At 33.9% G+C, this 27,358-nt stretch overlaps 1 protein-coding gene across 3 annotated transcripts in view; it reads right to left on the reverse strand.

The window, feature by feature from the left end:
- LOC111000495 (P protein) overlaps window positions 1–24,579 on the reverse strand; it is a 38,588-nt gene extending 14,009 nt beyond the window's left edge. Inside the window, exons 1-5 of one of the 3 annotated variants that reach the window (XM_022269943.2) lie at window positions 24,513–24,579; window positions 21,214–21,398; window positions 9,317–9,471; window positions 1,786–1,927; window positions 995–1,028 (exon numbers count right to left, since the gene is read on the reverse strand). In XM_022269943.2, coding sequence (XP_022125635.2) covers window positions 995–1,028; window positions 1,786–1,927; window positions 9,317–9,471; window positions 21,214–21,398 — 516 coding nt within the window. In that variant the 5' untranslated portion in view covers window positions 24,513–24,579. Of the gene's footprint in view, window positions 1–994; window positions 1,029–1,785; window positions 1,928–9,316; window positions 9,636–17,484; window positions 17,659–17,700; window positions 17,823–21,213; window positions 21,399–24,512 lie in introns of those variants that run through there. The other 2 variants (XM_022269944.2, XM_022269945.2) reach the window with 2 other exon arrangements.
- Between the last annotated feature and the right edge of the window lie 2,779 nt (window positions 24,580–27,358).

A 27,358-nucleotide genomic window follows, 5' to 3' on the forward strand; every position in this document is an offset into this window, starting at 1 on the left:
GAGCGTTCTCTTTTATTTTTCTGTATCATTCCATAGACAAGGCAAGGTAAGAAGATGTTTATGGTTGTAAACACTAAAGTTGGTTCATATCATATAAATTATGGTAATACATAACATAAAGATGGTAATGATAGTAAATAATAATAATATTTCTCCATCTATGTATTCTAAGACAGTCAGTTACTTTGCATCCGAATAGATATGTATATCGCAGCCAACTAACTTAATTAGCCTTTTAATAACAGCCTAGCTTTTTAACTAAACGACACCGATTAACTACAGGCCTGAAATATGTTTCCCGGAATAATATTGTGTGAGTTCTAGTTCTAGTGTGGGGACTAGCGATAGATGAATTTTGTCACAACGTATTTGTAATGAATAATATTTTTATTATTATTCAAAGAAACAGACACGGATATATGTACGCCTAAAAGGAAGATTAGCACAGACTATAATAAAATATAGATGTTAAGTCATCTATGAATTTTTAGATTTCAGATTCCACTTTCCTGTCGTTATTAATATATTTTCCATTTACATAATTAAAAATGTGTCAACAATAATAATATACTAAATTTTTCCCAATACAAAAATACACAAAACACTCGTCTTATGATATTTTAATAGTTTATATACTTAGATTAAAATCCTTGATAAATCAATATAAAAAAGTAATCTTTTGAAACATAATTCAATCAGTGTTCTGTAACTGTTTCATTATCATTTGTCAATCTAATAGGCAAGTAGGTGATCAGTCTCCTGTGCCTTGACGCACTCCGGCAAAGTTTTTCGGTCTATGGCAAGCACGATGTTTTCCTTCACCGTTCCAGCGAATGTTAAATGCGCACATAGAAAGAAAGTTGGTGTGAGGCGGGGCTCGAACCAACGACCTCAGAGTTGAGAGTTGCATTCTGAAGCCACTAGGCCAAGTGTGCACTGATACATCTGTCAATGGTTTTCAAATTGCATATTCAAGGTCAAAAATATTACACACCTTACTTTGTTTCTTCGATGATTTGTGGCCGAGACTGCAAGAGATAAAAATTTAAAAATCAATTGTTCATCTATTCTTAAGTGTCATTTGCAAAGTATAAAAGAATTCATGAATAATCTTGTCAAATGCCTGTAATATTTATTTTAGTGACACGGTAATAATTTCAAGAACTTTTAAAGATTTATTATCGTAGATAAGTTTTTCTATTGTTATCTTTGATATATTCACCAGCGTATACGTAAAAAGTATTTAAATATATTAAAATGTTTAAAGAACGATGAAGATGTATTTCTCATAACAAAAAATAAATATTTTATTTACAATATATATTGTGTGGTAAATCCTTAAAACAGTTGATCGATTTTGATGAAAATGGGGCTTTTCTTTTAGTTATATATTTTAATAAGGGCCTGTTTCACAATGTATGGATAAAGTGCCAAATAGCTATGCAACACATAAATTATTCGAAAGATAAAAGTTCCGAATAAGATACTTCGCGTTTCATGACAAATAGCGCTATCTGACAGTCGTGAAACGCAAAAATACTGTTTATCATACCAATAAGTAACAAATAGCTTATTTGGAACTTATCCGGACATTGTGAAACAGGCCCTAAATATAACTTTAGATTTACGAGAATTTTGTAGACATCAATACGAAATTTACCATACGTGCAAGGAAGGCAAAATAGATAGAATTGGACTCAAATATAATATTTAAGAAATAACACAGACGTAAGAACAATTCAAGTCAAGTTAAATTTTTTTCTGAACCATCTATGTACTATGTACCTCTCATCATTGGGCTTCTCATCAGTACCATCGAAGACTTGGCCATCCTCCTTGTTGTTGTTGAGATGAGGAGCTGATTTCACGAGGGGCAATCTCTTCGACTCCCGCGCACCATTCTGTTCTAATGGTATATCTGATTGGGCTAAAAAAACAATTTTTAAATTATTCAACTAAATAACCTGACTAATTAGACAAGAAATGTCTTGTGTTTTTGTTATCTAATCAAGTAATCAATAAAAAGGGGCGATCCGATTTTTAAGGGGCAAGGGGCCAGTGAAATAGGTAACGATGATGGGAAATATAATATTGATAGCAAGAGAAAACTTTAACATGATCTTGACTGCGCAATAAATGACATATATAAATATAGTAACTAACAAAATATGATAAGCAATAAGCTTGACAAATTATTTATTGAAAAGTTAACATTAAGAGTCGAGACAGCGTTAACTATGACTTTCGTATGTTAAAATTGTTATATGTGATTACGACGAGCTTGTGAGTGACGATCGCCACGACTCATATATCAATTATCTGTACTAATCTATACTATCTATACTGTAATATGATAAAGAGGGCATATTTGTATGTAAATAGAGCGACTTGGATCAACACATTATTCGACCGTTTTTAGAAAATTATTTCACTATTTGTATGCTACCTTATGTCTTCGTAGGGTTTAAAGGAGATAGGAGATTGATTGACTGTCTCGGTCTGATCAGAGGATTAATTATTGGGTTCGGACGTTAGACTGTCTTGAAGTGGATCTGCTTCGCATCTACTAAAAGCGTTAACTGCAGATCTATTTGGAGGAGCATTAAAACCGACGTTGGTCCATACTATAAATTCTAGCGTACTCCTTCCTTAAAGGTCGGCAACGCACCCACTAAAAATGGGTCTCTATGGGCTGCGACGACTGTCTTTTTGGGCGTCCCGCAGGCTCGGTTGGCCCCCTATTATACAAAAAAAAAATACCTCCCGAGCGTAGAAAATAACTGATGTGTTTCTTGTGTTTATCTTTAAGAGGAAATTCACTTGACTTTTGTAAAACATTTGGTAAATCTATCAAGTTATTTAACATTTTTATTAACAAAGATATCGTCAATCATTTCTATAAATATATATTAGTTATATAACTATATTGTCTTTTTAATTATGATATTATTTATAAAAACAATATTCGCAGCTCATGCCAAGTGACTTTGATTGCCAAATATTTGTCTCCGTATATTGATAATTTGTTTTCTGATGTAATTTCATCTAATATTGTTCTTGATGTGTCTGAAAAACTAATAACGTATCTACCATCATTAGAAACTTATAAACTGTATTATCGTCTATAGTACTAACGATAGATGCATAAAATCTATATCACACGAGTTGGGTTAGTTTCGCAAAACCAGATTGAACCGGTTCGAAAATAACTTTGAGCTTGGAGCTGTGACAAGTTTTGTATAAACAGATATGCGATGCGCTGTTTTGCGCTTTTAACTGCGCACACATTTAGTTGATCAAGAAATCTTTAAGGCATCTATTACGTTTGTTGGTTTGTATGTATTATCAAGGTGAATACGTTGACGAGTTCCCCGGATCAATGAAGGTTGTATGAGGGACTCTGACAGAGCAGTGTGTCCTAACGTGGGGACGTCCCAAAGGGGGCAATTTGATTTTTATTGTGTTATTGGCTATTCGAAAATTTATTCAAATTATTCGGAATTTGAATTTATCATTGTTTTTAAATTTTCGTTAACAATTTTCGAGAAATTTCTTCTCTTGCGATAAATTCAATGTTTTAATATTAAATTATATGTTTTATAATAAAGACAGGGCATGGGACAAAAAGGTTGACAAACACTGGACTAGAGGATCTTTACACGTTAAATATTACACACTGTCATTGAGAGGAATTTTCGAGAACAAAGAACGGTTTTTGTAAGCAAAATGTTTGATTGAAATCTTCATACTTTTATTTTCAGATATTTCTTTTTACCTAAAAATCGAATCTAATTACTAGCACAAGTTCAGTGGCAAAATCACGTTCGCATTATAATTGTTTAATAACCATTGTACAAACAAATTTATTCCGCCATTTTAGTCAAGTGTTAATTGTCATTTATGTGACATATAACCTTCAAATTAGAAATAATATTTATCTTTACGTGCGAAGGGCTTCACCAAATATGGCTTGGTGTAATTCCTTATACAATAGCTGTTACCAAATTGTTTGAGTCTTCAAATGGGCTTTTGAGTAAGATCGTTAATGTAGGCTCGCTCTATATTGAAAGGGCCGTCCTTTTTTTACAGGAGGCAAACAGGAGGCATAACTGATAAGTGATACCGCCGCCCATGGGCAAACGCGCTGCCAGATTTTTAAGAATTATACTATTATATTAACTCTAAGTGGTATTGGTTCGGAAATACGTCAATAAGCAGCTGGTGTCACATAGTGGTGGTGCGCGGCAGAAATTTGTTGTGGAACGACGGACGTGAAGGTATAAATACCATCCATACGCATATTCTGCCTTGATGTCCGATGATAAAACTCAGCTGCTGGTATTAATAAGTCCGAAATAATTCATATCATTTGTTTATCCTTCCATTTCAATAAATTACCAAGTATGCCTTCAATAAAACTTTCTTTTTAAGTGCCTCGTGTCACGTAAAAGCTTCTTCGTATTAAGAATAGATCTTGACAATGTTTGGTATGGTTCCATACCAAACATTTTGTTAGACTGTGATAGGTTTAATTTTGACGTGAAAAGAGTCGCCTATCCGGGATTGGCTTAGAGATGTCGAATACTATGAAATGTGGGTTTGTCATTGTCCGTTGTTTCATAACAAAAAATATATTTAACTTTAGTCAGTAGCTCATGTCTGTGCGAAGCGGTCAGCAAGGAAACATCTATTGTCTGTGTGATATTCGGATTAGTGCTATGTGCTACTTCCGTATCGCAAAATCACATTGGAATAAATAAACATTTATAGACCTTCAACGCACCCGCGAGCCCTCTGTGATTGTCACCTTAAGTGATGGGCCATCACTTAAGGTGAACCTGTTTGCCCACTGTTATATATAAAAAGCATTCGGATTCGTACACGGATTTCCTATCAACTTTATTCTTCAAGCGGCATACAAAGCAATTTAAAATTTAAATAATCTTGGATTGGATGACACAGAATCTAAATTTGAATATATAATTATTACGGTAAACATACAATGATATTAAAATTATCAAGATATATTGCAAATATTTGCACGCAACTAAGCAACTATACTGACATAGCACGGGGTTTTTATCGTGTTTATTTAATCGCCTTATTAGAACATAGTACACATCTTTTAGTGCCTAAACTGGAAGTTGGTCGACTGTCACCCGGAAATCAACATATAGCTACTCTGCCTCAATCGTTTACGAAACCAGAAAAATTAAAAAACTTAAATAATGAGGCTTGGATTTCTACCACTACTGAAAGGTTTCTGTAATAAACATTAAAAAGAACATTTTTCTACATGTATCGGTTTCATGATCACTTGTCGATCTAATAGACAAGTTGGTGATCAGCCTCCTAATTTAATATTGACCCATTAACCCAGGGTCACACACTCTAATTTACGAGAACAATTAGAAAACTTAAATAATTAGAGACAATGGGATTTCTTCTACCAGTCTAAGAAATAAAAAAAAGCAAACCAGTGGTGCTACAACCGGTTTAGCTCTGGGACTCAGATTTCTGCATCTGTATCATGATTACTTGTCAATATAACAGGCAGGTAGGTGAAAAGTCTCCTGTGCCTGACACTTGTTGGCTTTTTGCTGTCTAAGACATGTCGGTTTCCTCACGATGTTTTCCTTCACTTGAGAGAATGCTAAATGCGCACATAGACAGAAAGTCTTTTGGGACACTGCCGAGATTAGGAACTACGAACTCAAGCATGAGAGTCGCACGCTTACGAACCTCTAAGAAAAAACATAGATATATGTATTATATTAATAAAAACAAATGTTAAAATGTCTTTAAAATAACCGATATTTTGCGACTAATTTAAATATGGCGTAAAATACGATTTAGTTGCAAACATAAATGCAATATAGAAATCACCTTCGATTCGTATAGTTATGTAATCAGCATCTTATGTATTATTTATGACCATTTATGAATCATTAAACGGTATGATTCTTTATAAAAAATTCCATATATATTACGCATCGTTTAAAACTCAATTTGTTTATGTCTGTATGTTTATGTATGTCTGAAAAGTGATCCATGGTCTCTGTCTACCCCTTCAGGAAAAAGGAAAGTAAAAAAATAAACTGTCTAAATCTTGATGTTTTTAATTTTTCATTCACCTTCAGATTAATTGATATGAACCAAAGATCTATCTTGCCTTATTGACCTCAACCTTCTGTAGTTTTCCTTAACCTTTTCCAGTGATCAGCCTTCTGATGTTTTTCTTCAATAAATGAGCAAGTTTTATTTGTTCACATTGATAAATCCTTATAAAACATCTCTTTGTCCTTGGCACGATAGTCCTAAAGGACTCTCATAAATGCAGAGGATGTTTCAGCGCAGAGGAATCAGTCACCCACGTAGTCTGTGCTTAGCTGTGGCTTCCCAACAAACAGACATCCTGATATTGCTGCGTAAAGCCAGCGAATTGAAAACTTCTGAGCTTGAAATTGAGAAGTGGGAAAATTGTATCCACACTTCATAGATACATTCATAAATGCAGACGATATTCACGATCTCAGAGTTGAGAGTAACAGGTACTGGTCTAACTGTGCTATATTATATACACTCCCCAAGTAAGCTGGTCATTATGGGGTCCAGCGACTACCACCGTCTAACAGAAAAACAGAGACCAACACGAAAAAGAAACTCATATATATCTTAGTCATATGTAACTACAATGGGAAATCCTATGGTCAAATGAGAGATACCTACAACTGTCTCATGGCCATCCTTGAATACCCAAAGCAAGAAAAATGGGCTGTAATATTTACCGACGCGAAAAAACAAATTCACAACTTCTTTGGTATTAGCCCTTCTGTATCTAACTCATAGATAAAGATAAATAAATTATTTGATTAGATTACTCGCTAACGCACAAATATATTTAGATACGTGACAAAAACAAATAAAAAGTAAGGACAAGGCCAAAACAGTAATTTAAAAAAAACACGAAAAGTTAAAAGTTATTATAGCGTGTCGGTGTTATTTAAGGAAAACCTTTGTTTAAGGTTTTAAGAATTTATTCTAGAAAATACACATCAAATTGAGTAGTCAGCGAACTTTCTAGATTTTTATAGAACATAGTAGGAGGCTGAACTGATGTTAAGTGATACCATCGACACTCAATACCAGAGGGCACGCGAGTGTGTTGCCGGCCTTTTAAGAATGGGCACGCTCTTTTTTTGAAGGACCCCGAGGAATGGTTTGGAAATACTTCAGTGGGCAGCTGGTTCCACATACAGGCTGTGCACGACAATTTTTTTTAAGTTGTCTTTGCAGAAACAGATTATTTAGCATTACCATCTAGCGTAATTTCATACTGATAAGTAATTTAAACTAACCTAACTTATTAAAAAGGATATTTAACATGAAGTATCTAATATTTTCAGTGTATAAAGAAATTCTTCTTCTTGTGTTCTACTATTATCTTGTAGTTTATTAAAAACATTGACCCTTTTACTGCACTCCACTACTGCTTTGTTTAAGAATAAAATAAAGCAACTGTTAATGTCTTAACTCTATACTATTATTATGTGTGTTGTTGTCATGTTTTATTTTTTGTATCATATGGTTGTTATACAACCTGTTGTGGATGCATTCACTGTGTTTGTATTGTGTTTTATTTTTGACTTTGTTTTTATTATAAGGATGTTTCTGTTTGGTTTCCGAATAAATAAATAAATAAATAAATATTCTAGTGTTCTTGTATTCTATTTTTCCACCTACCACTGTTTAGCACTTACTACGAGCATTCACACAAATTCTAATAGTTTTGTCCTTTTCATCAAGAAGTTGAGTAGCCTCGACATTCAGGTGTTGAGTCTTTGTTCGTGGGCTCCAGCTATATTTTTCACTGTGATGACGTCCACCGTTTTAAAAAAAACATCAACATTAGGTAAGTATATGAGTAATCAACAACATTATTTGGTAACCAGAATTTTATTTTGTAATGTGTCTGGAATTAAATATGTATTCAATTTAAAGAATATATCTTTATAGTTTATTAGCTGCAACATTGCAATCGCGATAGAATTTTATAGTTTTGTTGTGTCAACGTTCGCTAGCCACGTTCATACGCAATTCAGATGGGCGTTTAAGTAATAAGTATATTCTCGAATTATCCGACGAAAAGCAGGCGAAGTGTTTAGTCAACTACCGGTGAGACTATCCTATCACGTTTGGTGAAGTAAAATAAGTCATAAGAATGTTAAAAACGACGTAACCATAGCAACAAAGTACAAACTTAAATTAGTTGCAACATTGCAATCACGATACTTTATTGCAACTTCCATGTTTCACGAAGATGGTACTAGCAACTTTGTATTTGTAAAAATAAATGTCGAACAGTTGCAGATGACTAAAAGAGATTCGGAAAAACTTGGAGCGAGTTGAAATATGAGGCTTCAGAACCGATCGCGATGGAGGCTGACTGTGGATGCTCTCTGCCCCATCTTGGGGTTATAGGACATTAACTAAGTCATATCCAAATGAAAGTACAATCCCTCTATATCTGTTAGAAATCTGTGCAAAGTCGGAGCGGATTGCTAGTAAATTATATTTCCATACACCTGGCTATTTATGTCTTTTGAAGCGCGGTAATTCTATCCGTTCAATGACCTAAGAAATTGCAATATAATGCAGGTTTAAACAGTACACAATAGTTTCGGATTCAATTATTTCTAGTCAGGGAAAAAGCCTCGCTTTAGAACGCAAATAACTTTTGTACTATTTGCACCTGTGTCAACCAGAATAAATAATTAGTATGGAATCGTGACCTCGGCTTGCTTCAATATCAGCGAACAAGATGTAGAAATCTAAACTCGTCTGCCTAATATGTAAAGTCTTTAAGCCTAATACAATTTTTTTTATATAATAGGGGGCCCCCCTGAAAACGAGTCTGCGGGACACCCAAAATGGGCAGTCATCGCAGCCCATAGATAAACATTTTTTGTGGGTGTGTTTCCGGCCTTTGAGCGAGGAGTACGCTCGAATTTTGAATAGCTGTAGGTCGTATCTATCAGGGAAGACAGTGAAGCGAACTGTTGATAACGTATAGCCATCAAGGTGATGCTGATGAAATTTTGAATTGACACGGTACGGTGATGAAACGGGGGAGGAATCAACCCAGACAACTCTTCAGTCCACTCACACATAGTACACATTCACAAACGCTATATTTAATTATGTTCTAGTGTTTTGAGAGAAACAGCACTCAAGAAGTTTGTATTTAGCCAGCTTCCCTGAAGTCTATTATATTTAAGGGTTATAAGTTAACTATAAAAATAAATAGTCGACTTACCGATTTCTTTCTCGTATCTCTTCTGAAAGGACTCCAGGTCCGGATCATACTTTATCTTCTTCGGCAACTTCAGCCAGACCTGAAGCGCCTCTGCTGTCAGCTCGCCCGTGGAAACCAGGGAATACTGACTCCTACTGAGCTCCGGTTCAGCATTTCTGGAGACACTCCGCCAATCTTTAACTTTTTTCAACAGTTTTTCCATTGGAACATAAAAGAGTCAACTAACACAGATCACTTTTGAGTTTGAAAAAAAATTCACTTTAAAACCCGTTCGTTTTGTTCATATAATACAGTTTCTGAGAGACTATGAAGATTTTACCTAAAATGTATATTTTTCAGATTTTGCATTGCGGAGCGTTTTCGCCAATATCATTGGAAAGTTTATCCTCATTGGAATATTTGCAAGAAGAGTTGTTTCTTTAATAATATATGATAATTTATGCTCTGAACACAAAAAAAAATACTAAAATTTGATAGATGTATTTTGACGTTACTGATTATAATGCCCGTGTCTATGTGACCTGTAAAGAATAATAGCTAGAAGACCATGATCTTTTTACATAGATCTACGTACGGATTGATATCCGTAGGAAGGGTTTCCTATGTATGTATTCCCGGATGTGATCAATTCCACAATTTCTTATATCGTTTACTATATACTATTATATTGATTGCTAGCTGACCTGCCATACGTCGTTTTGCCATGTAAATCATTTTTAATAAAAAAATAGGGGCTGATCGTAAAAATTAGGGGTTATATGTATTTTTAATTGCTGTATTAAAAAAATAAATCTAAAAATAAAAAATAAAAAAATCTAAAAAATTAGGGGTGGACTACCCTTAACATTTAGAGGGATGAAAGATGTTGTCCGATTCTCAGACATACTCAATATGCACACAAAATTTCATGAGGATCGGCCAAGCCGTTTCGGGGGAAACAAACACCGCGACACAATAATATTATATATTAGAAAATAAACTATTTACTATAACAGAAGTAAACCAGTGTTGAGTGTTGGGCTAGTAGTGGCTTGAGCGAGCGACTCTCATCTCTGAAGTCTTAAGTTCATTCCCGGAAACAATAGACTTTCTTTCTATGTGCACATTTAACATTCGCTCGAACAGCGAAAGAAAAGATCATGAGGAAACACACTTGTGTCAGGCGTGTACGAAGCACTTGCCTATTAAATTGACAAATGATAATGAAACAGATATCTGAAGCCCAGACCTAAGAAGGATGCCGCGCTACTGACTTATTCAAAGTAAAATGTTTCAATGTTTAAGAGGTCGGCGTAGGACGAGTAGATAAATATATGGAATGCAATTCTGCAAGTGCATAAACATTTTTAATAGTCTCTCCATGTTGCTTATGGTTTATTCGTAGTAAAACTGAATTGCCTACAATGCTGTCATTGTTTGCATTGCACAACTCCAGAGGCGAATTGCAAGTTAAAGATTTGTTCGTCAATAACTGAATGAATTTACAGAATTTCTCTATACTTTTCAGAAATGGCGTGAGACCACTGGTCTAAAGTACTACACGCACAAATCAACTTGGCACCTGATTTGGTGATAGTGACACTTGGCGAGGTGCCTAGATAACTTCTGCGTGTTAGTACTTAAATTTTCAATTCTTCAATTCTCCTATCTACGTTGGCCCATCGCCATTGATGCACTGCACATTGCTACACTGCCAAACTTAGTGATTACATTTATTGCTGCACCTTAAAAACATTTGTAGAATAAAAAACTTGTCGATTAAAAAGAGTGGCGGAGAGATTATTGCTAGTTCCTCTCTTCCGTTCTACGTTGTTTTGAGAACTGGCAGTAAATGTAAAATTATAAGCATTTAGGATTTAATGTACTTTCTTTTGACGTTCTTAATATTGTATTACCTAAATAAATAAATGATTTTGAATTTAGCCTGTCTAGAACTTTTAAGCCCCGAATCGAACACAATTAAAAAAAAAATATTCACTTAAGAAACTCTAATTATAGTTTTGTACGAGTGGTAAGTAAACATATATAAGAAAAAATTGCAATTCAAATTCCTTAAAATTAAACTAAACTTTTTATAAATTTTCTAATATAACGCCCCACAGTGGTACTCCCTGGATTAATTAAATATATTTAAAAAAATCATATGTAAGAACCTAATATAAACATTCTTAGTAGTGATTACAGCTCTGTACACAACAGATAACGGCTCAATCCTTGCAATGGGTTTTAAGAAACTTGCACATATGACATTACTTTGGTAAAAATTACTTATGATAATAAATTCTAAATATTGACATAATCTCGGCTCCAATATTTTTTTCTATGTATCGCATATTATATCATCAAGAATTCTTTCTTAGACCCGAAAATGCCTCAGGTAGATGACCTAGTCTCTACCGAAAATAATTAAACAAAAACAAATGCAGTCTTAAACAAAAGACAACTAGAGTTGTAGCGCCACAGAAGACAGGAGACCGAAAGGACGCGCTTTAGGATGCATCAGCGGTTAGAAGACGCGAAGTAAATAGAAGATATGCCCATCTCCAACCTATGTACTGAGTATTGCACCAGAGGTTTTTGAGCATAAGACCGTTGAGGTCCCGATAGAATGCGAGACGAACCCGGAGCCGCTCGAACGCGGCTTTGTTGGAACTACTCGAAGGTTTTAGTGGGTATTGTTCACCCAGTCTGTGAAAAGCAGAGATTCTGCTGTGGGTCCAGTCCCTCTTATGATCCCTCTTTTCAGACTATGGGGCGATCGTCGACATCTACGGCTTTTTTAAAATGTAAAGTGGGAACGAACCGTGCTTCATGTGGTATCAAATTATTTCAGTATAATTAGTATTATTACTATTTTCTTATGTAGCCAAGTTCACATTTCAAGGATCGTCATGCTCACTTAAATGTCATTGCTTGTGGCGGCGTCCATGCGTCGGGTTGTCTCTCTCCCTAAAATATGGGCCGATGGCTGGCCATGCGTCATACTCGTGAACGGGTGCTACTTGTAATGACAGGTCGTACTTGAATTCGTGTATGTGGTGATATTAGTTGTTTATACTATATATTTGATTTTGTTCTCACGAGTATGTAAGTGCGTGCTCCTATTTCACCATGCCTCCTGCTGATCAAACAAATGATCAGTAAACAAATCTTTGTTTTTAATTTATTTTATTATTCTTTATTACTCAATATGTCATGTGGAACATGGTGTAATGGTTGCAGCTCCTTACAAACATTGTGTAAAAAAAAATTGGCGATTAAAAAGAGTGGCGGAGAGTTTATTGCCAGTTCTTCTCTTCCGTTCTACGTCCTTGATTTCAGAACTGGCCGTCAATGTAAAATTAGAATCATTTAAAGTATATTTTGACGTTCATAAGTGTACATTATGTTACCTATATGAATAAATTATTTTTGATTTGATTTGAAATGGAGTTATAGGACTACTGTGCTCGATCTTTATTAGCCTTTTTCTGGCAACGTGAGTATAGTAGACCATGAACGCCGGTATTACTTACCATCAGGTGAGCATCCTACTTCCTATTATATAACACGAATTTGGGTTTATGGTATTGGTAGAAAAACGAATAAGTATTTATAGAAGGCCCCAAATCCTATGCTTTGGGATTGGCATATTATAATACTCATTACCCTTGAAGTTAATTACAGCCACACCCCGGCCTCACCCTTATTTAAAATGCACACATTATGTCATTTTAATAAGTGTTATTTTATTATTGCTATTGTATAGAAGGAAACAAAAGAAAATTCTTATTTAGATTCAGAAAGAAACTTTACAAAAGAACCAATACGTTGACATACGGGACGTACTTACGTCTGAAACTGAGGGTATGTACGAATTCCAATATTACATACCCTTCACAAATAGGTCCAGGAGGGACCAGGAAGAGTCCAGAAAACTATTAAGTTGCAAGAGAAAGCGAGGAATGGCTTCGGGAATGATCCACGAAAATCAACATTTGTAATAAATAATTTCGCAAAAGTTATGTATAAATATAACAAGAGCTACCAAGGCAGGAACAGGGAAGAAACTTCATTGAATCATGCAATCTGACTAAATAGTCAAACAAACATTCTAGCTACGTAATTGATGCTCTTCTATCAAGAAGTAGTCACCGTAGACACCTCATGCGAGACCAACGAGTCAATTCAACATTCAGATACCGGCAAACTTTTTAAATTTACATACATACATACCTAAAATCGCTTCTACTCAGGCAACATTTGTTTAAGATGTTTGCCGTTATCTGTGATTGGTGACATAATCACAAAGACATCGTGACGGTAATTCGAGTACTCGTACTCGTGTTAAATACAATGACTAAAATACAATTTAAATTTATGGTAAAAGTGTGAAAATCTCTTGTATATTATCGTGTTTATTGCTCATAAATCATTATCTAGCATAATATCTTTATATGAGCAGTGAACTAGACAAATGTATTCCTTATCTTGAGTTTAACGTGTGTTATATGACATATTGAACACTGGGAACTCTAAAGAGGTTACTAGATCAAGCCGATTTTAACACACAGGCAGCAGCAGCAAAAAGTTACACACACACGAAAATATACAAACTGCACTTTAGACGCACCTCTCTCATATAATGAAGTCAGTATTGGCGTTTCCATTAAAAAAATGTATTATAGTTATGTAAGCTGTAAGGTTTATTAAATAAGTCGACTTAGACTTAAAGAAAAGAGCGTAAAACGTCTTGCAAGGCCGGCAACGCACTTGCGATTATTTTGACAATAGTGTGCAGAAATCAGTTAACAGCATCTTTTGGCGTGTGAGCTTCTTAGGCATGATCCTGCACGTACTTATATACGCTGAGAATATTAGTTCCAGACTCTACAGACTATATAAACTGTGTTTTATATTCCTCTGAAGACAATTAGTTTAAATGACTCGCTTAAGTTGGTACAGTATAGTACAAAACTATGTCATATCCGTAGAGAATAATTCAATTTTTTTGGCAGCTGTTACATAAGATTATCGACATTTTAATAATATATCGCAACCAGTACGTATTAGTCCTTACATTTCTAAACGGTTGTAACGAAAAACTGTTTTTGCCATAGAGTACAAACACGAATTACGCAACATTTGAACAGTCTAACTTCTAGTCTACTATGGACATTGGACACTATGATCAGGTTTGCGTGGAAGGGAGAGAGGCGCAAATATGGTTATCTAGTTATTATTGTTCTTTTTCTTTCTCTGTCTAGCGCTCAGTGCTAGAGATTTAGCATTTAAAATCTCGCTTTACCATACCTTTAGAGTTAAGCCTTTGTAAGCGATATTAATGCTAAAATTTGTATGATTGATTTTACTGTTAAAGTTTATAACAACAATATATTTTCTTTACAGATAATTTAATATTTAGTAAAAAAATATCAATTTTTCATTTTAAGCCATTATCATATATTAGGTCATTTTAAAGTTTCTATTTCTAATTTTTAATTATGATTATCACTACTAAATAGCATTTCTTAATAATATACGTGTTTAATGTTGTTTTAATTGATACAAGACCACAGTTCAAAATGGGAATTGGTTGTAACATTGTTCGTAGATACTGGATGCATGATATAAAATTAAAAAAAAAGAGTGTGTATACACGCGTTAGAAGTTATACTTCTTTGGCGTATGGAAAAAAAATAATGCAATAGTGATTAACGATAAATAATAAAATTAATCAAAAAGATTTTATGTAAATACTATCACCGTCGTATATGAAATTGATTTTATTTTATGAAATTGATTGACCAAAATAATATTTATATATTCACACTGTTTAATTGTACCTACTGTTACGAAACACGAGATATAAATATAAAATTACTAGAATATACAACTTGAACATAGTTATCGATTTCCATGCCACCTAGACCCAACTTTACGATGTTTATTTCGATACGAAAATTTCAACATTGAATTTTATCACTGATATCGGCTATTTTAATTGCAATAAAAAAGCAACTGCAAGACATAGATTCTAAACTTCAGATAAATGTTTTTAAAAATCACCTGTTGATGTTATTTATTGAGTTATCATTTTGTTTTAATCAAGGCCCGCTGACAAAGGAAGCAAGCGATACATTATTGATAATTACATTATTATTTAGGTATGTCTGTATTTACTGTGTGTTTATGCTAAATTGTTTCAAAAATATCCACCCGTGAGTATGTAAACTCAAAATTATAATGATCTTTCAGAAATCTTAGATAACGATGAGAAACAACTATCAAAAATACCATTCGTAATGGTATGAACGGTTCTGATGGTGGCTGTAATATAGGCTTCTTTAACATGGGAACATAATGTTCAATCCACGGAGTTTAATAATTCAAGAAAAGTAGAGGTATTCGTGACCTGGAGTGGTGGGAAAAAATACCGTCATTGCAAAAAAAATGGCAACATTTTTATGCCTATTTCTTTTTTGTTTCGGTTTGAAACAATTTTTGTTTTCCACATATTTTCGATTACGTTCGTAGTTAAATAGTATCATTGACCCCAGCCAATGCTTGCTCAACGAATAAGTATCGCAATACAGCGAGGAAATGCTGCCAGCGTTAACACTTAATTTCTAATTACTTTTATTATTACTACGTATATTAAGATAGTACATACTTATTTTTTTATTCTTTATTACTCAATATGTCGTATGGAACATGGTGTAGTGGTTGCAGCTCCTTACAAACATTGTGTAAAAAAACTTGGCGATTAAAAAGAGGGGCGGAGAGTTTATTGCCAGTTCTTCTCTTCCGTTCTACGCCCTTGATTTGCGAACTGGCAGTAAATGTAAAATTAAATTCATTTAATATTTCTTTTTTTTTGACGTTCATAAGTGTACATTATGTTACCTATATGAATAAATAAATTTTGATTTGATTTGATTTGATATGTTTAGGTTTGAATAAACGATTTAAAGTCTTGAATTCGATGTATTATCAACATTCACCAATGTTAAAGTTATATTATTTTTATATATGCACCAGTACTATACAACTGTACAACAATTTACGATAATATATAATGATAATAATGACGTTAATATATTAATTATCATTAAACAAACCGGGTAGATTAATAAACGAGGTTTTCATTCGTGTTAAAAGAACTCAGACCAGAAACAAAAATAAAACTTACATTTACTAAAAATAACGCAAACACAAAAATACGAATAAGATTTAGCCAAAAAAAACCAACTCAGCGTCACAAAACCGATTTTCTGGTCTCATAAAATAAATTAATAAGTGGAGATTTTGTGGAGTATTTTTAGCCTTAGATTTGTCAATCAAATAGGCAAGTTGGTGATCAGCTTTCTGTGCCGTCACACCGATTTCTAGACAACGAAATTATGTTAGAGGAGGCAAACAGCTTACCTGATGTTAAGTAACACACGCTGTCAGAAGGATCGCCAGCGCGCTGCCGGCCTTTTAAGAATTGATACGTTCTTCTCTTGAACTTAATATTACCCACGGAATTAAGTTGATGTTTACGGAATTATATGTTAGTATAGCAAGAATAGGAGCTATACTAACATATAGTATAATAAAAATTATTATTAAGTTATTTTATTTCAATCTCAAATATAATCAAATCAAACAATCTTTTCCAATATGTTGGTAATATCATATTATTCGTAAATTAAATAAGCAAAAGAATCATAACTTAAGTTATTTAATCGGAATTGTAATAAGATAATTTATTAATGGAAAAGTTAATCATAATTTCAACTAATTAATAAATTAAACTCATTTACTGATGACGTATACAAATAGATTGATTAAGAATATACTGTTTAGGATATAAATATTGGTTTTTAACGCGTTAAAAAACAATTTCGATGACAGCTATGTTTAAACTTCGAAAAATTACCTGTTTCTTATACATATGTATCTGCCTTTAATAAGACGCAAAACTGTGTGTGTATTATACACCACAGGTTAATAACCTCTTCAATTGAATATTATTTAAAAAAAGAAAAAAGGCTGAAACATCAGACATATTTTCATTTAAAGGGAATTTGGATTCTTCTATCAGTTTATGAACTACGGATCTAAGCATTACATACATAAGACGCCCCCATTAACAATAAACATAGAATATTTGTTTCTAATATATTTTGAGCATAAATTCATACCTTGAGTTATCTTTAAAACTATGTCTTATGTTCTCTAATCAAATCAAAACACACTAATTAGTTGATAGCGATAAAAATGATAAAACACTTCACTCAATAAAATAGCAGAAAACGCGTCGCTGCATATACAAATATATTTATATATTCAAAGCAAACTGGCAACATTCCAAGATATATTTTTTAATACGCAAACCAAATCATAAACAATAAACTCACGAAAACAAACGTTATTCGCGCAAAAAACCTCTTTTGTTTTTATTATTCGAAATTCGAATGTTTACGAGCACACGTTCGCTGTGTTTCGCGCGCTTTCCGAGACTAGCTGACAAATAAAAATAGCGCATTTTTTATCAACATGCAATGTTATCAATGAAGTTAGAATTAGTTATGGAAAATTATTAATGCACAATAACGACGAAGATACATAAATTATCTATATCGGTACTTAATAAATGAACTTATCGCACACAATCCAGTAGAGCTACAACTCTTTACGAGTATTGCAACTTTACAGAAAGTGATTTGCGTCTCTTGGCGTAGCGTAGAGATATGGGATCTGGGATATCTCTGCATCTTCCACCTTATGCTACCGATATAACTTTTTTATGCCGTAAAATATGTTAAACATATTTCTTAGACAATATTAGTTATAAATTTAAGCCTTAATTTAATTGGTTCACTTAAAGAATTGGAATCAAATCAGAAATGAATATCAATGACACATGTTTTTTTTTAATAGGAGGCAAACGGGCAGAAGGCACTTCTGGTGATAAGTGATACCGCTGCCCATGGACCTCTCATTGCCTGAAGGCTTACAAGTGCGTTGCCGGCCTTTTAAGAATTGGTACGCTCTTTTATTGAAGGGCACTAAATCGAATTGGTTCGGAAATACTGGACCGGGCAGCTGGTTCCACATAGCAGTGGTGCACGCCAAAAACTGCCTTAAAAACGCTTAGTGGAGGGAACGACGAGGTGATACTGATGGTATTTTGTATTCTGCCTTGCAGTCCGATAATGAAACTCAGCTGCAGGTATTGGTCCGAACAACTCCTCTGAACACTCTATGGTAAATGCGGTAGAATGCGCGCGCACACCTTCAAGAAACCAAACTCCTGAAGTTCTATGGTCTATAACTATGGTCAACATTTTAGTTTTTTTTTTATATAAAAGACAGATAAAATGTTTGAAAAGATTTTTATCTCATAGGTAACTAAGACTAGTTAGTCCTTTTTTTAAATATTATCCTGATTAAAGTTTACATTGCTTTCAGGTCCTTTCGTTAAAGTAACACGCAGTGAATGAATATTGCGCTGCAAATGTGTTTCAATCAAAACATTCTAAATTTAAAAGATCATTTCGCGCAGTCTATCATTTTGACTTTGACGATTTCGTGAGTAAATACTTCATACGTTATTTGATAAAAGAAAATATTTATTTATTTATATTATATTAATATTGACAAATGAACCATGGTGACATTAAGTCGCGCCAAATTACCTCGTCATCATGAGTACAACGTGTCAGGGGTGACATGATGTGATACTCAAACGGGAAACATCAGTAAGAGACTTAGGAGTGCGAGTGGATGCCCAACTGAATTTCTGAGATCATGTAGATGATTTGGAGGGGGATTTGTGCTTCGAAAGGCAACAACGTTCACTAATATTAAAGCCATCTCAAGCTTGTACAACTCTCTGGTTAGAAGTATGTTAAGTAACTCGTCTGTTTGGGCTCCGCAAGAAGTAATTAATTACTGCCTCATGTTGGAGCGCATACAGAATAAATTTACACGACACCTCCATAACAGACTGTATGGCGTCTATCCCTACTATCCTTTAATGTACCCAACTTTATTGTCTTAGGGGTGGTGGGGTAAAATAAATTGGAAACCAGACGGGACTTACAGTTGGCCTACTACTGAAATGCCTATGTACTGAATGTGTTGAGGGGTGAAGTGTGTATACCAAGAACTGGGTTTCTTTCGTTCCTTAGACCCAATCGACGGCGTGGTGTCACAGGAAAGTTTTCACCACAATTCTTTAGATTGACAACTGATCATGAACAGAAATCTGAGGCAGTTTTTTTAACAATATACATTTAGCTGCCGGGAGTTCTCGTAATAGTAAAAATGCACTCTAGTGACAGACATGAATGTTGTCTTTATCGTGATATATTTACTGAACAAATCCTTGTATTAACATAAAGCATATTTTTTCTTCACACTTTGCTTTGTGATAATAAAAAATAACATTTATAATGTATTTACATGTTTTCTTTGTATGTTTGCCTGTGGATTCAGAGCATATTGTGACGGCATCGCAAAACTTATTTAAAAACTTGCTTAACAGAAAATGATATTTACCATAATATTATTTAATTTATTTATCGAAAAATTACACATGGGTGAATTGATCACTTCATTATTATGAGTAAAGTCAAAATATATTTTTAAGGTGTAAGTATGCAGTTCCTTTTCCGTTCATCTCCATATGAATCTATCTTTTAGAATGATTTTTTGAATTTTATTTACTTGCAATTTTCACATTTAAAAGTGCCTTTTTAATACATTTTAATTTAATCGCACAAAAGCAGAATAAACAAAATAAATTTCCTTATATTGTAAAGTGTTCTCTTGTCACTTGAAAAAAAAAGAACAATTAACAAGATTTTGAAATTCAGTTCTCGACCGTTATTATGAGCCTCAACATGCATTACTTATCATGAACGGATGAAGAATCTATTTATAGTAAAAGGAAATTTAAAATAATTTCAGTTTTATTTATATACGAGCTGACTTCATAAGAATAAAATGTTTATTAAATATAAGGGGGCTTATAAATATTTCGGGGCATACGCGCCTAACAGGTCCAAGCACCTCCCTCGAATGAAAGGGGATAACAAAATCTTCATAGATTAAAGACAGACTTAGCTTCGGAAGAAATGAATGAAGCACCATGTATATTTCATTTATTTGAACAATGAACTCTCCAATAACGAAGAATACTATAACCCAATACTTGCGAAGCTAACATATTCAATTAATTGCGTATCATATACTTATAAATCTCCAATAGCAATTCAATGTTTGGTCTTCACTGTTTGAAAATTAATAAAATAGTTTGCTACTGCAAGAAAAATTCGAGCAAAACCTAGTTTATACATTTTATTTTGATTTTGAGTTGATAGATCGTTTTTTCTGTAGACTCAATCAGTATTTTTTCATGCGTCGAATGAAATTAATAGAAATTAGGGGCCTTTTATATGTACAGTCAAAATCTATAACAACGACATCGAAGGGACTATTTGGATATTTGGTCGTAAACATAATTGATCTTAGTACATAATACTTCTACCCGCCGCGATTTTGGTCAATATAACCGGTATAGTTTAGGACAACCTAAACTATATCGTCGTGGACGGTTTAGGGACCGTTAAAGTATTACGTGGAAGTGGGGCGAAGGGGGAAACTTTGATGTTTTATTTGGTGATTACGTAATTATTTACTTTTTATACATATTACCCACAGATTGTCTATGCTTGATAACGAAATGTATTTTCGAGGATTTCTACAAAAAATTATACTAATATTTTTGAGGGATTTGTTTTACCTTTGAGGACAAAAGGAAGGCGGGGGGATACATACAATTATAAATCTAGATTAAAAATTTAAAAAAATAACTGAATATATCGCCTCAAACATCTTTCAGGCGTTTTACGTAAAATACTTACAAATTTCTAAAAGCTTGTAGATCGTTCTTCATGCACTTCGTTTTCTTCTCTTCTAAACTTCTATATACGCCCTCAAACTTCTGTAATCTTCTCGAATCGAATCCTGTCTCGCTTGTGCCAACTTCTACTTCTCCATTGCCTTTATTTTCATTAAAAACAAATGCTTTATTTGTTTCACCTTCCATCTGTAAGTTTTACTATAATTTAATTTAATCATATTATTGTGTATTATGTAAAATATTTGTATTAATATACCAAAACTGACTTTTTACCTTATTATAAAATAAATTAATTTAATTTATTTACACACACTTCACTCTGTTTCATTCGTGATGTAATTAGAGACACAAATTATATAAAAAGAGTTTATAGTATGTTGCAAGTGCGTCATAGACATATATATATATTATGTATATATCATTCTAAATATATCTAAATTACACGGTAGTCCGCTTTGGACTCCTAAACCTCTTAACCGATTTCCATCAAATTTGCACAGTGTGCTGTTTTAACGGACTTAAAAAATAGGATATCTTATATGAGTACATATATATATATATATGTACTCATATATATATATATATATATATATGTATGCTATGCTACGTGCGTATGTCACTGAAGTACTAAAGTAAACATCACTTACAACTTGTCCAGCTAAAAAAATGTTAAACATCTAAGCTTGCAACCATCTAAGTTTAATAAGCATCGTCGTGCTCGATACATTCGCGATTAAACATAGTTAATTACTTGAGAAACAACACCACGATTGCTTTCATAACATACAGTTAATATTACAGTTTTTCACATTCAGGCTATCTAAATTTAGCAGTGCGATTCAAAAGTAATTTACGTCAATGATTTTTGTTTTGGATTGAACCTCGGTGCTTACATCTCAACCCGGCCTGTCGAGCAGCGATCTGTGTAATTTGTCATATTCAATTATCCAGATCCATTAGGATATGTCTGGAGCTCCAATGGGCTTTTTTTGTCGGGGAGGGGTAATGTTTTTACGCACCAACGGGTTGGGATGATGCCTTTTCCAAGTGCGTGAGAATGGCAGCTTCATCCATTGGGCTATCATAGCCCTGCCAGGAACATCCAGGTGGTGGTGGAGATTGACTTTCTCAAGGTATATGGGCGGGGGAACAATGCGCGAAGACTACGCTAGTAGGTCATTCGCGTTCGGATACAGGCCTTGTTCAAGGTCTCCTGTATGTCTAAATAACATGTGACTCTTTTTATTCAGGAGGAAAAATGAGACCTTGAGTGCGTACGGAAATATCTATCTATCGCGCACACGCGCGATAGATAGATATTTATGTTCGGCAGACGTGTCTAGAGGACACCCTCTAGACACGTCTGCCGAACATACGTCTAATATATATCAGTGTACCAATACGAAAGACTACCAACATAGATACACAAGTTTTAATCATTATTGATGAAATGAAAATACATATGCACTGTGGCGGCGTCCATGCGCCGGGTTGTCTCTCTCCCTAAAATATGGCGAGGGGGCCGATGGCTGGCCATGCGTCATACTCGTGAACGGGTGCTACTTGTGGTGACTGGTCGTAGTCGAATTCGTGTATTGTAAAAAAAAACAGCTTGGCGATTAAAAAGAGTAGCGGAGATTTTATTGTCAGTTCTTCTCTTCCGCTCTACGCTCTTATGATATAGTACGTCACTGGTGAAGAAATCCGTGAACATAATGAATACATATATTATGACATTTTCTTTTGAATTATTATATGTAAAGGGAGGATAAAACTTGCTGAGTTTCTTGCCCGTTCTTCTCAGAACAAGACCTCCTGGTAGTCTTGAGAACGGATGGCGTAGTTTTGCTCTTTCGCGAATTTTGTAAACGTTTTTGACATTCATAAGCATGCCTTAAGTCGCATCTAAACTGAATAAATAAATTTTGATTGATTGATATTTCTGGCAAAAACAATGTGTAATGGGCTTCTCAGTAAAAATTATCTCAGAGACAAAATTAGTTTCAAGAAAGTTCAGATACAATTGCAATTTCAAATTCAATTACCCTAATTTATAACATCAACAACAATAAAAAATAAGAAAAGGACAAAAATATGCGTTGAAAGGGGTTATAGAATATGTACCCCAGAGATGGGAGGAAAAGAGCTGTTGAAAGAGAAGAGTGGAAGCAACAAGAGGAGGCCTATGTTGGAAACCTAATCAACCAGCTGTTATAAAAGAATACATGGTGGCAGTGGGGTCTAGAGAAGCCAGTCTTTGGCTTAATGCTTTGCCTTCGCCAAACACAGGCACCCTTATGGACCCTGAATCATTTCGCATTGACATCAGCCTATTAGGTGTGCCCATATTTACTCCCCATTGAGGCTTTGAAGTAGCCTTGGACGCTATGGTCTCCATTGCCAAAAGAGTGCAGGTCTTTTTTCTTACCACGCCGCGCTCAACGACATCATACGCTGCTCTCTTGCCTCCGTCAATGTTCCAGCAATTTTGATGATAACAAGCTAGAGACGATGGCAAGCGGCCGGATGGAAGATCGTTGATGCCCCGAAGAATGCCTGCTTTGGTATGGAATGCTACTTGTGTGGACACATTAGCCCCGTCTCCTTGGACAAGCAAAAAAACTGGGGATGTCGTAGAGCAGGCGGAAAATAAAAAACGGCTCCAATATAAGAGGCTTTCCTGCTACTTCGATTTTGTTCACTTTGGAGTAGAGATTTTTGGGCTGCACTGGCGCTAATTAAAGATTTAAGTTGGGGCCTGGTAGATACCGGTGGCACCAGAGCTGGTGCTCTCCTCGTTCTACGAAGGAGTATCCGAATACAGCAAGGAAATGCTGCCAGCGTTAAAGGTACCAACTTTTTAAATGTACATGATTTAATTTTCCATAGCCTACATTTTAATTATAAATATACTATATTATTTATGTAGGTTAAGGTAAAGATTGTATATACAACACAATTAAATTATAATATATTTAAAATATATGTTATCGCGTATGTTAAAATTATGTAAATGTATGTATTTGGTTACTTTTCAATTAAAAATGCTTCAGAATCAATAACAATTAATAAATCACAATTTTATTCTTTCATTTACTATAAAATCAATAAAAAATCCTCTGAAATCCAACTTATTCTATTGGTTTCTCTTTTAGAACTCCATATATTCGAGATTTTTAGAAGCGTTCATAATTCTACATAATATATATATTACCCAGACATTTATTTGCACGTTAAAATCCGTTATAATTATTAAATAAAAACTTACTCAATTTAATATTAATTTCTGTTTTAACTCACCTTTTAAATAACAAAACTAAAGCACTACTCAAAGCCGATCGATGTCTACAATAACTTAGCTGAAATGCCAACAATTATTGAATACAATCAACGTTTGTAACGAAATAAAATATGTATTGAACAAATGACGATAATATTTACGAAAAGAGCACATACTGAAGGCTATTTCATAATGTTGTCACGCATAATATAACACAATGTACGGTCTCGCTCACACTTAGACACTCGCCAATTTTGATAAGCTAATTTTATAATTGTGTGTTATTGTTGGTATATGTTTCATATGATTTGTGAACCTTTTAAAATGTTTAAAGAACTTAATTTCTCATTACAAAAAAAATATTTACATGAGAAACTTAATATGTATATACGAGCGAGATACACGTCGCCATTAGCCATCCCAATTTTTAAACGGTTTTATTCAGCTCACCCCGTTTGTTTTATTCTTGGGTGAAATTTAGTAATTCAAATTTCACCCTCTTGCTGTCAACCGATTAATTTGAAATTTTGTATACACTTTGGATTTTGGTGACAATACAATTATGTTTATTCATTATCATTATAAATTCAAGATGGCCGCCGCTACAAAATGGCGGATAATTTATGTTTTATTAATCCCATCAATATGGGTATCAAATGAAAGGGCCCATCAAGCGGAATACAATATACTATAAAAAAATTTAAATCCAAGATGGCAGCCGCTACAAAATGGCGGATAACGTAGGTTTTATCAATCCCATCAATATGGGTATCAAATGAAAGGGCTCAACAAGCAGAATACAATATACTATAAATAACGGGCAAGAAACCTTGCAATAATGAAGCACTAAATGAATTAAACAGAATGCGAAATAAAAACTAAAAACTATAAAATAAAAATAGGTAAAAAAACTTTTTAAGTTAAACGGTTTTATGTTAAACATACATTGCAATGTTTAAGATAAATGTACTAAAAACCAAAAAATAATAAAATAGATACAGTCGTGGGAATTATAAACATATGCATAGACTAGACTAAAATAAAACCGTGGGGCACGTCAATTGTCTACAAATTATCGACTTAATGTGCGAATAAGAATCGTTTAATTCGTCGTTAAAATAGGCAGTTGGCCCGCAGACGGTGAGAAAATTACTTACTATTTTCTTGCTCATGGAAATTCCCCACGGTTTTATTTTAGTCTAGTCTATGCATATGTTTATAATTCCCACGACTGTGTCTATTTTATTATTTTTTTTAGTACATTTATCTTAAACATTGCAATGTATGTTTAACATAAAACCGTTTAACTTAAAAAGTTTTTTTACCTATTTTTTTAATAGTTAAAACGTTGTTGTTGAAATTACGTTTATAACGACAATCACATCATTCTCAATAACAAATATAAGTACATATTTAATTTAAAACAAGATTTTTTATAGGTATACTTTTAGTAGGGCTTTATGATTCAAGAAATAATAAATTGAACATAAGGAAAATGGCATAAAAAAACATTTGATTTCTATTAAAAAAATATTAAAAATTAATTTTTTTAAAATAAGAAACAAATCACATTTTTTTAAATTAATTAGTGCTGACGAAACCTTAAATATTTCTTGCTGTATGCACGTCTGATAAATACATGTAAGGTAACCATTTTGATTATTTATAGGAATAAATTTCTATTTAATCTAATTATTTTTGATGTTTTTTAATAAATTCTTGATCATCTTGTCTCCATCAGAGACAAGACGAGAAAAGGTAGTTCCCTCAAAATTATCAAAAATGTCCTAAAAAGTGCTTAAAAAAGATACATAGCTTTTGTCAAATATTCGTATTTTAAGTAGGTGTGCTAAAGTTATGTTTCTCTTAATTACAAAGTACCAAATATTCAAATTTCTTGGTTGTATTGACATTGACAAAGAATATAACATTAGTTCCAAGGCCTCTGGATAAAGAACTCTTTGGTAACCTAATGTTCTTCGCATTGCATTCATTTGTCATTTGTTTTTGTGAATTGGCGGCAAATCTTAAACTTTTGTTTTACGTGAAAATGAAGCTAACGCGAGAAAATTTTCGGTCTATGAGTTATTACGACTTTTGTTGTAGGCTTACTCAATAACAAAGCTATGATAGGCTGCGATTAGCATTTCTTAATGAAGCCACATCTCGTGCCAATATTAACAATTGGTTTAACGAGTTTAAACATGGACGTAGCAATCTCAATGATGACCCGCGTGAGGCACATCCTTTAAGAGCGACTGCTGAAGATAACATCAACGCTGTGCGATTAATGATAACGGAAGGTAAAAGAGTAACCTATAAGCAGATACGGACAAGCCTAGGCATTCGCATGAGTCTTGTTCAAAAAATAATACACGAACATTTAGCGTTCCTGCACACGACGCCGCCACCGCGCCGCCTTCGTGCGTTTCCTCTGTTTGATTCACTCCATTTACCATTACCGTAGATAATGGTAAATGGAGTGAATTGATAGGTGTGATTGATAGAAAGTGAAGTTAGATAGAGTAATAGAGACTAGCGTAGAGTAACTGTGCGGCGTCGGCGCTGTGACTGCGTCGTACGGTATTCTACTGTGGGGTGCTGCTGTAGAGGTTCAATCCATATTTGTGTTGCAGAAGCGAGCTGTTCGGGGTATTTGTTCCCCGAGGGAGTCGGTACGGAATAGATTTAAAGAACTAAATATTATGACATTATCCGGTCAATATATTCTTGAAGCCTTGTTGTATGTACAAAAAAACTTAAACGATTTTAAAACAAATGGTGACTTTCACCAGTATAATACGCGTAATAGAACTAATTTGAGTATGCGACCAATCAGGCTCCAGAAGATAAACCACTCCTTATA

Source organism: Pieris rapae, chromosome 15 (genome assembly GCF_905147795.1).
Source record: "Pieris rapae chromosome 15, ilPieRapa1.1, whole genome shotgun sequence".
NCBI lineage: Eukaryota > Metazoa > Arthropoda > Insecta > Lepidoptera > Pieridae > Pieris > Pieris rapae.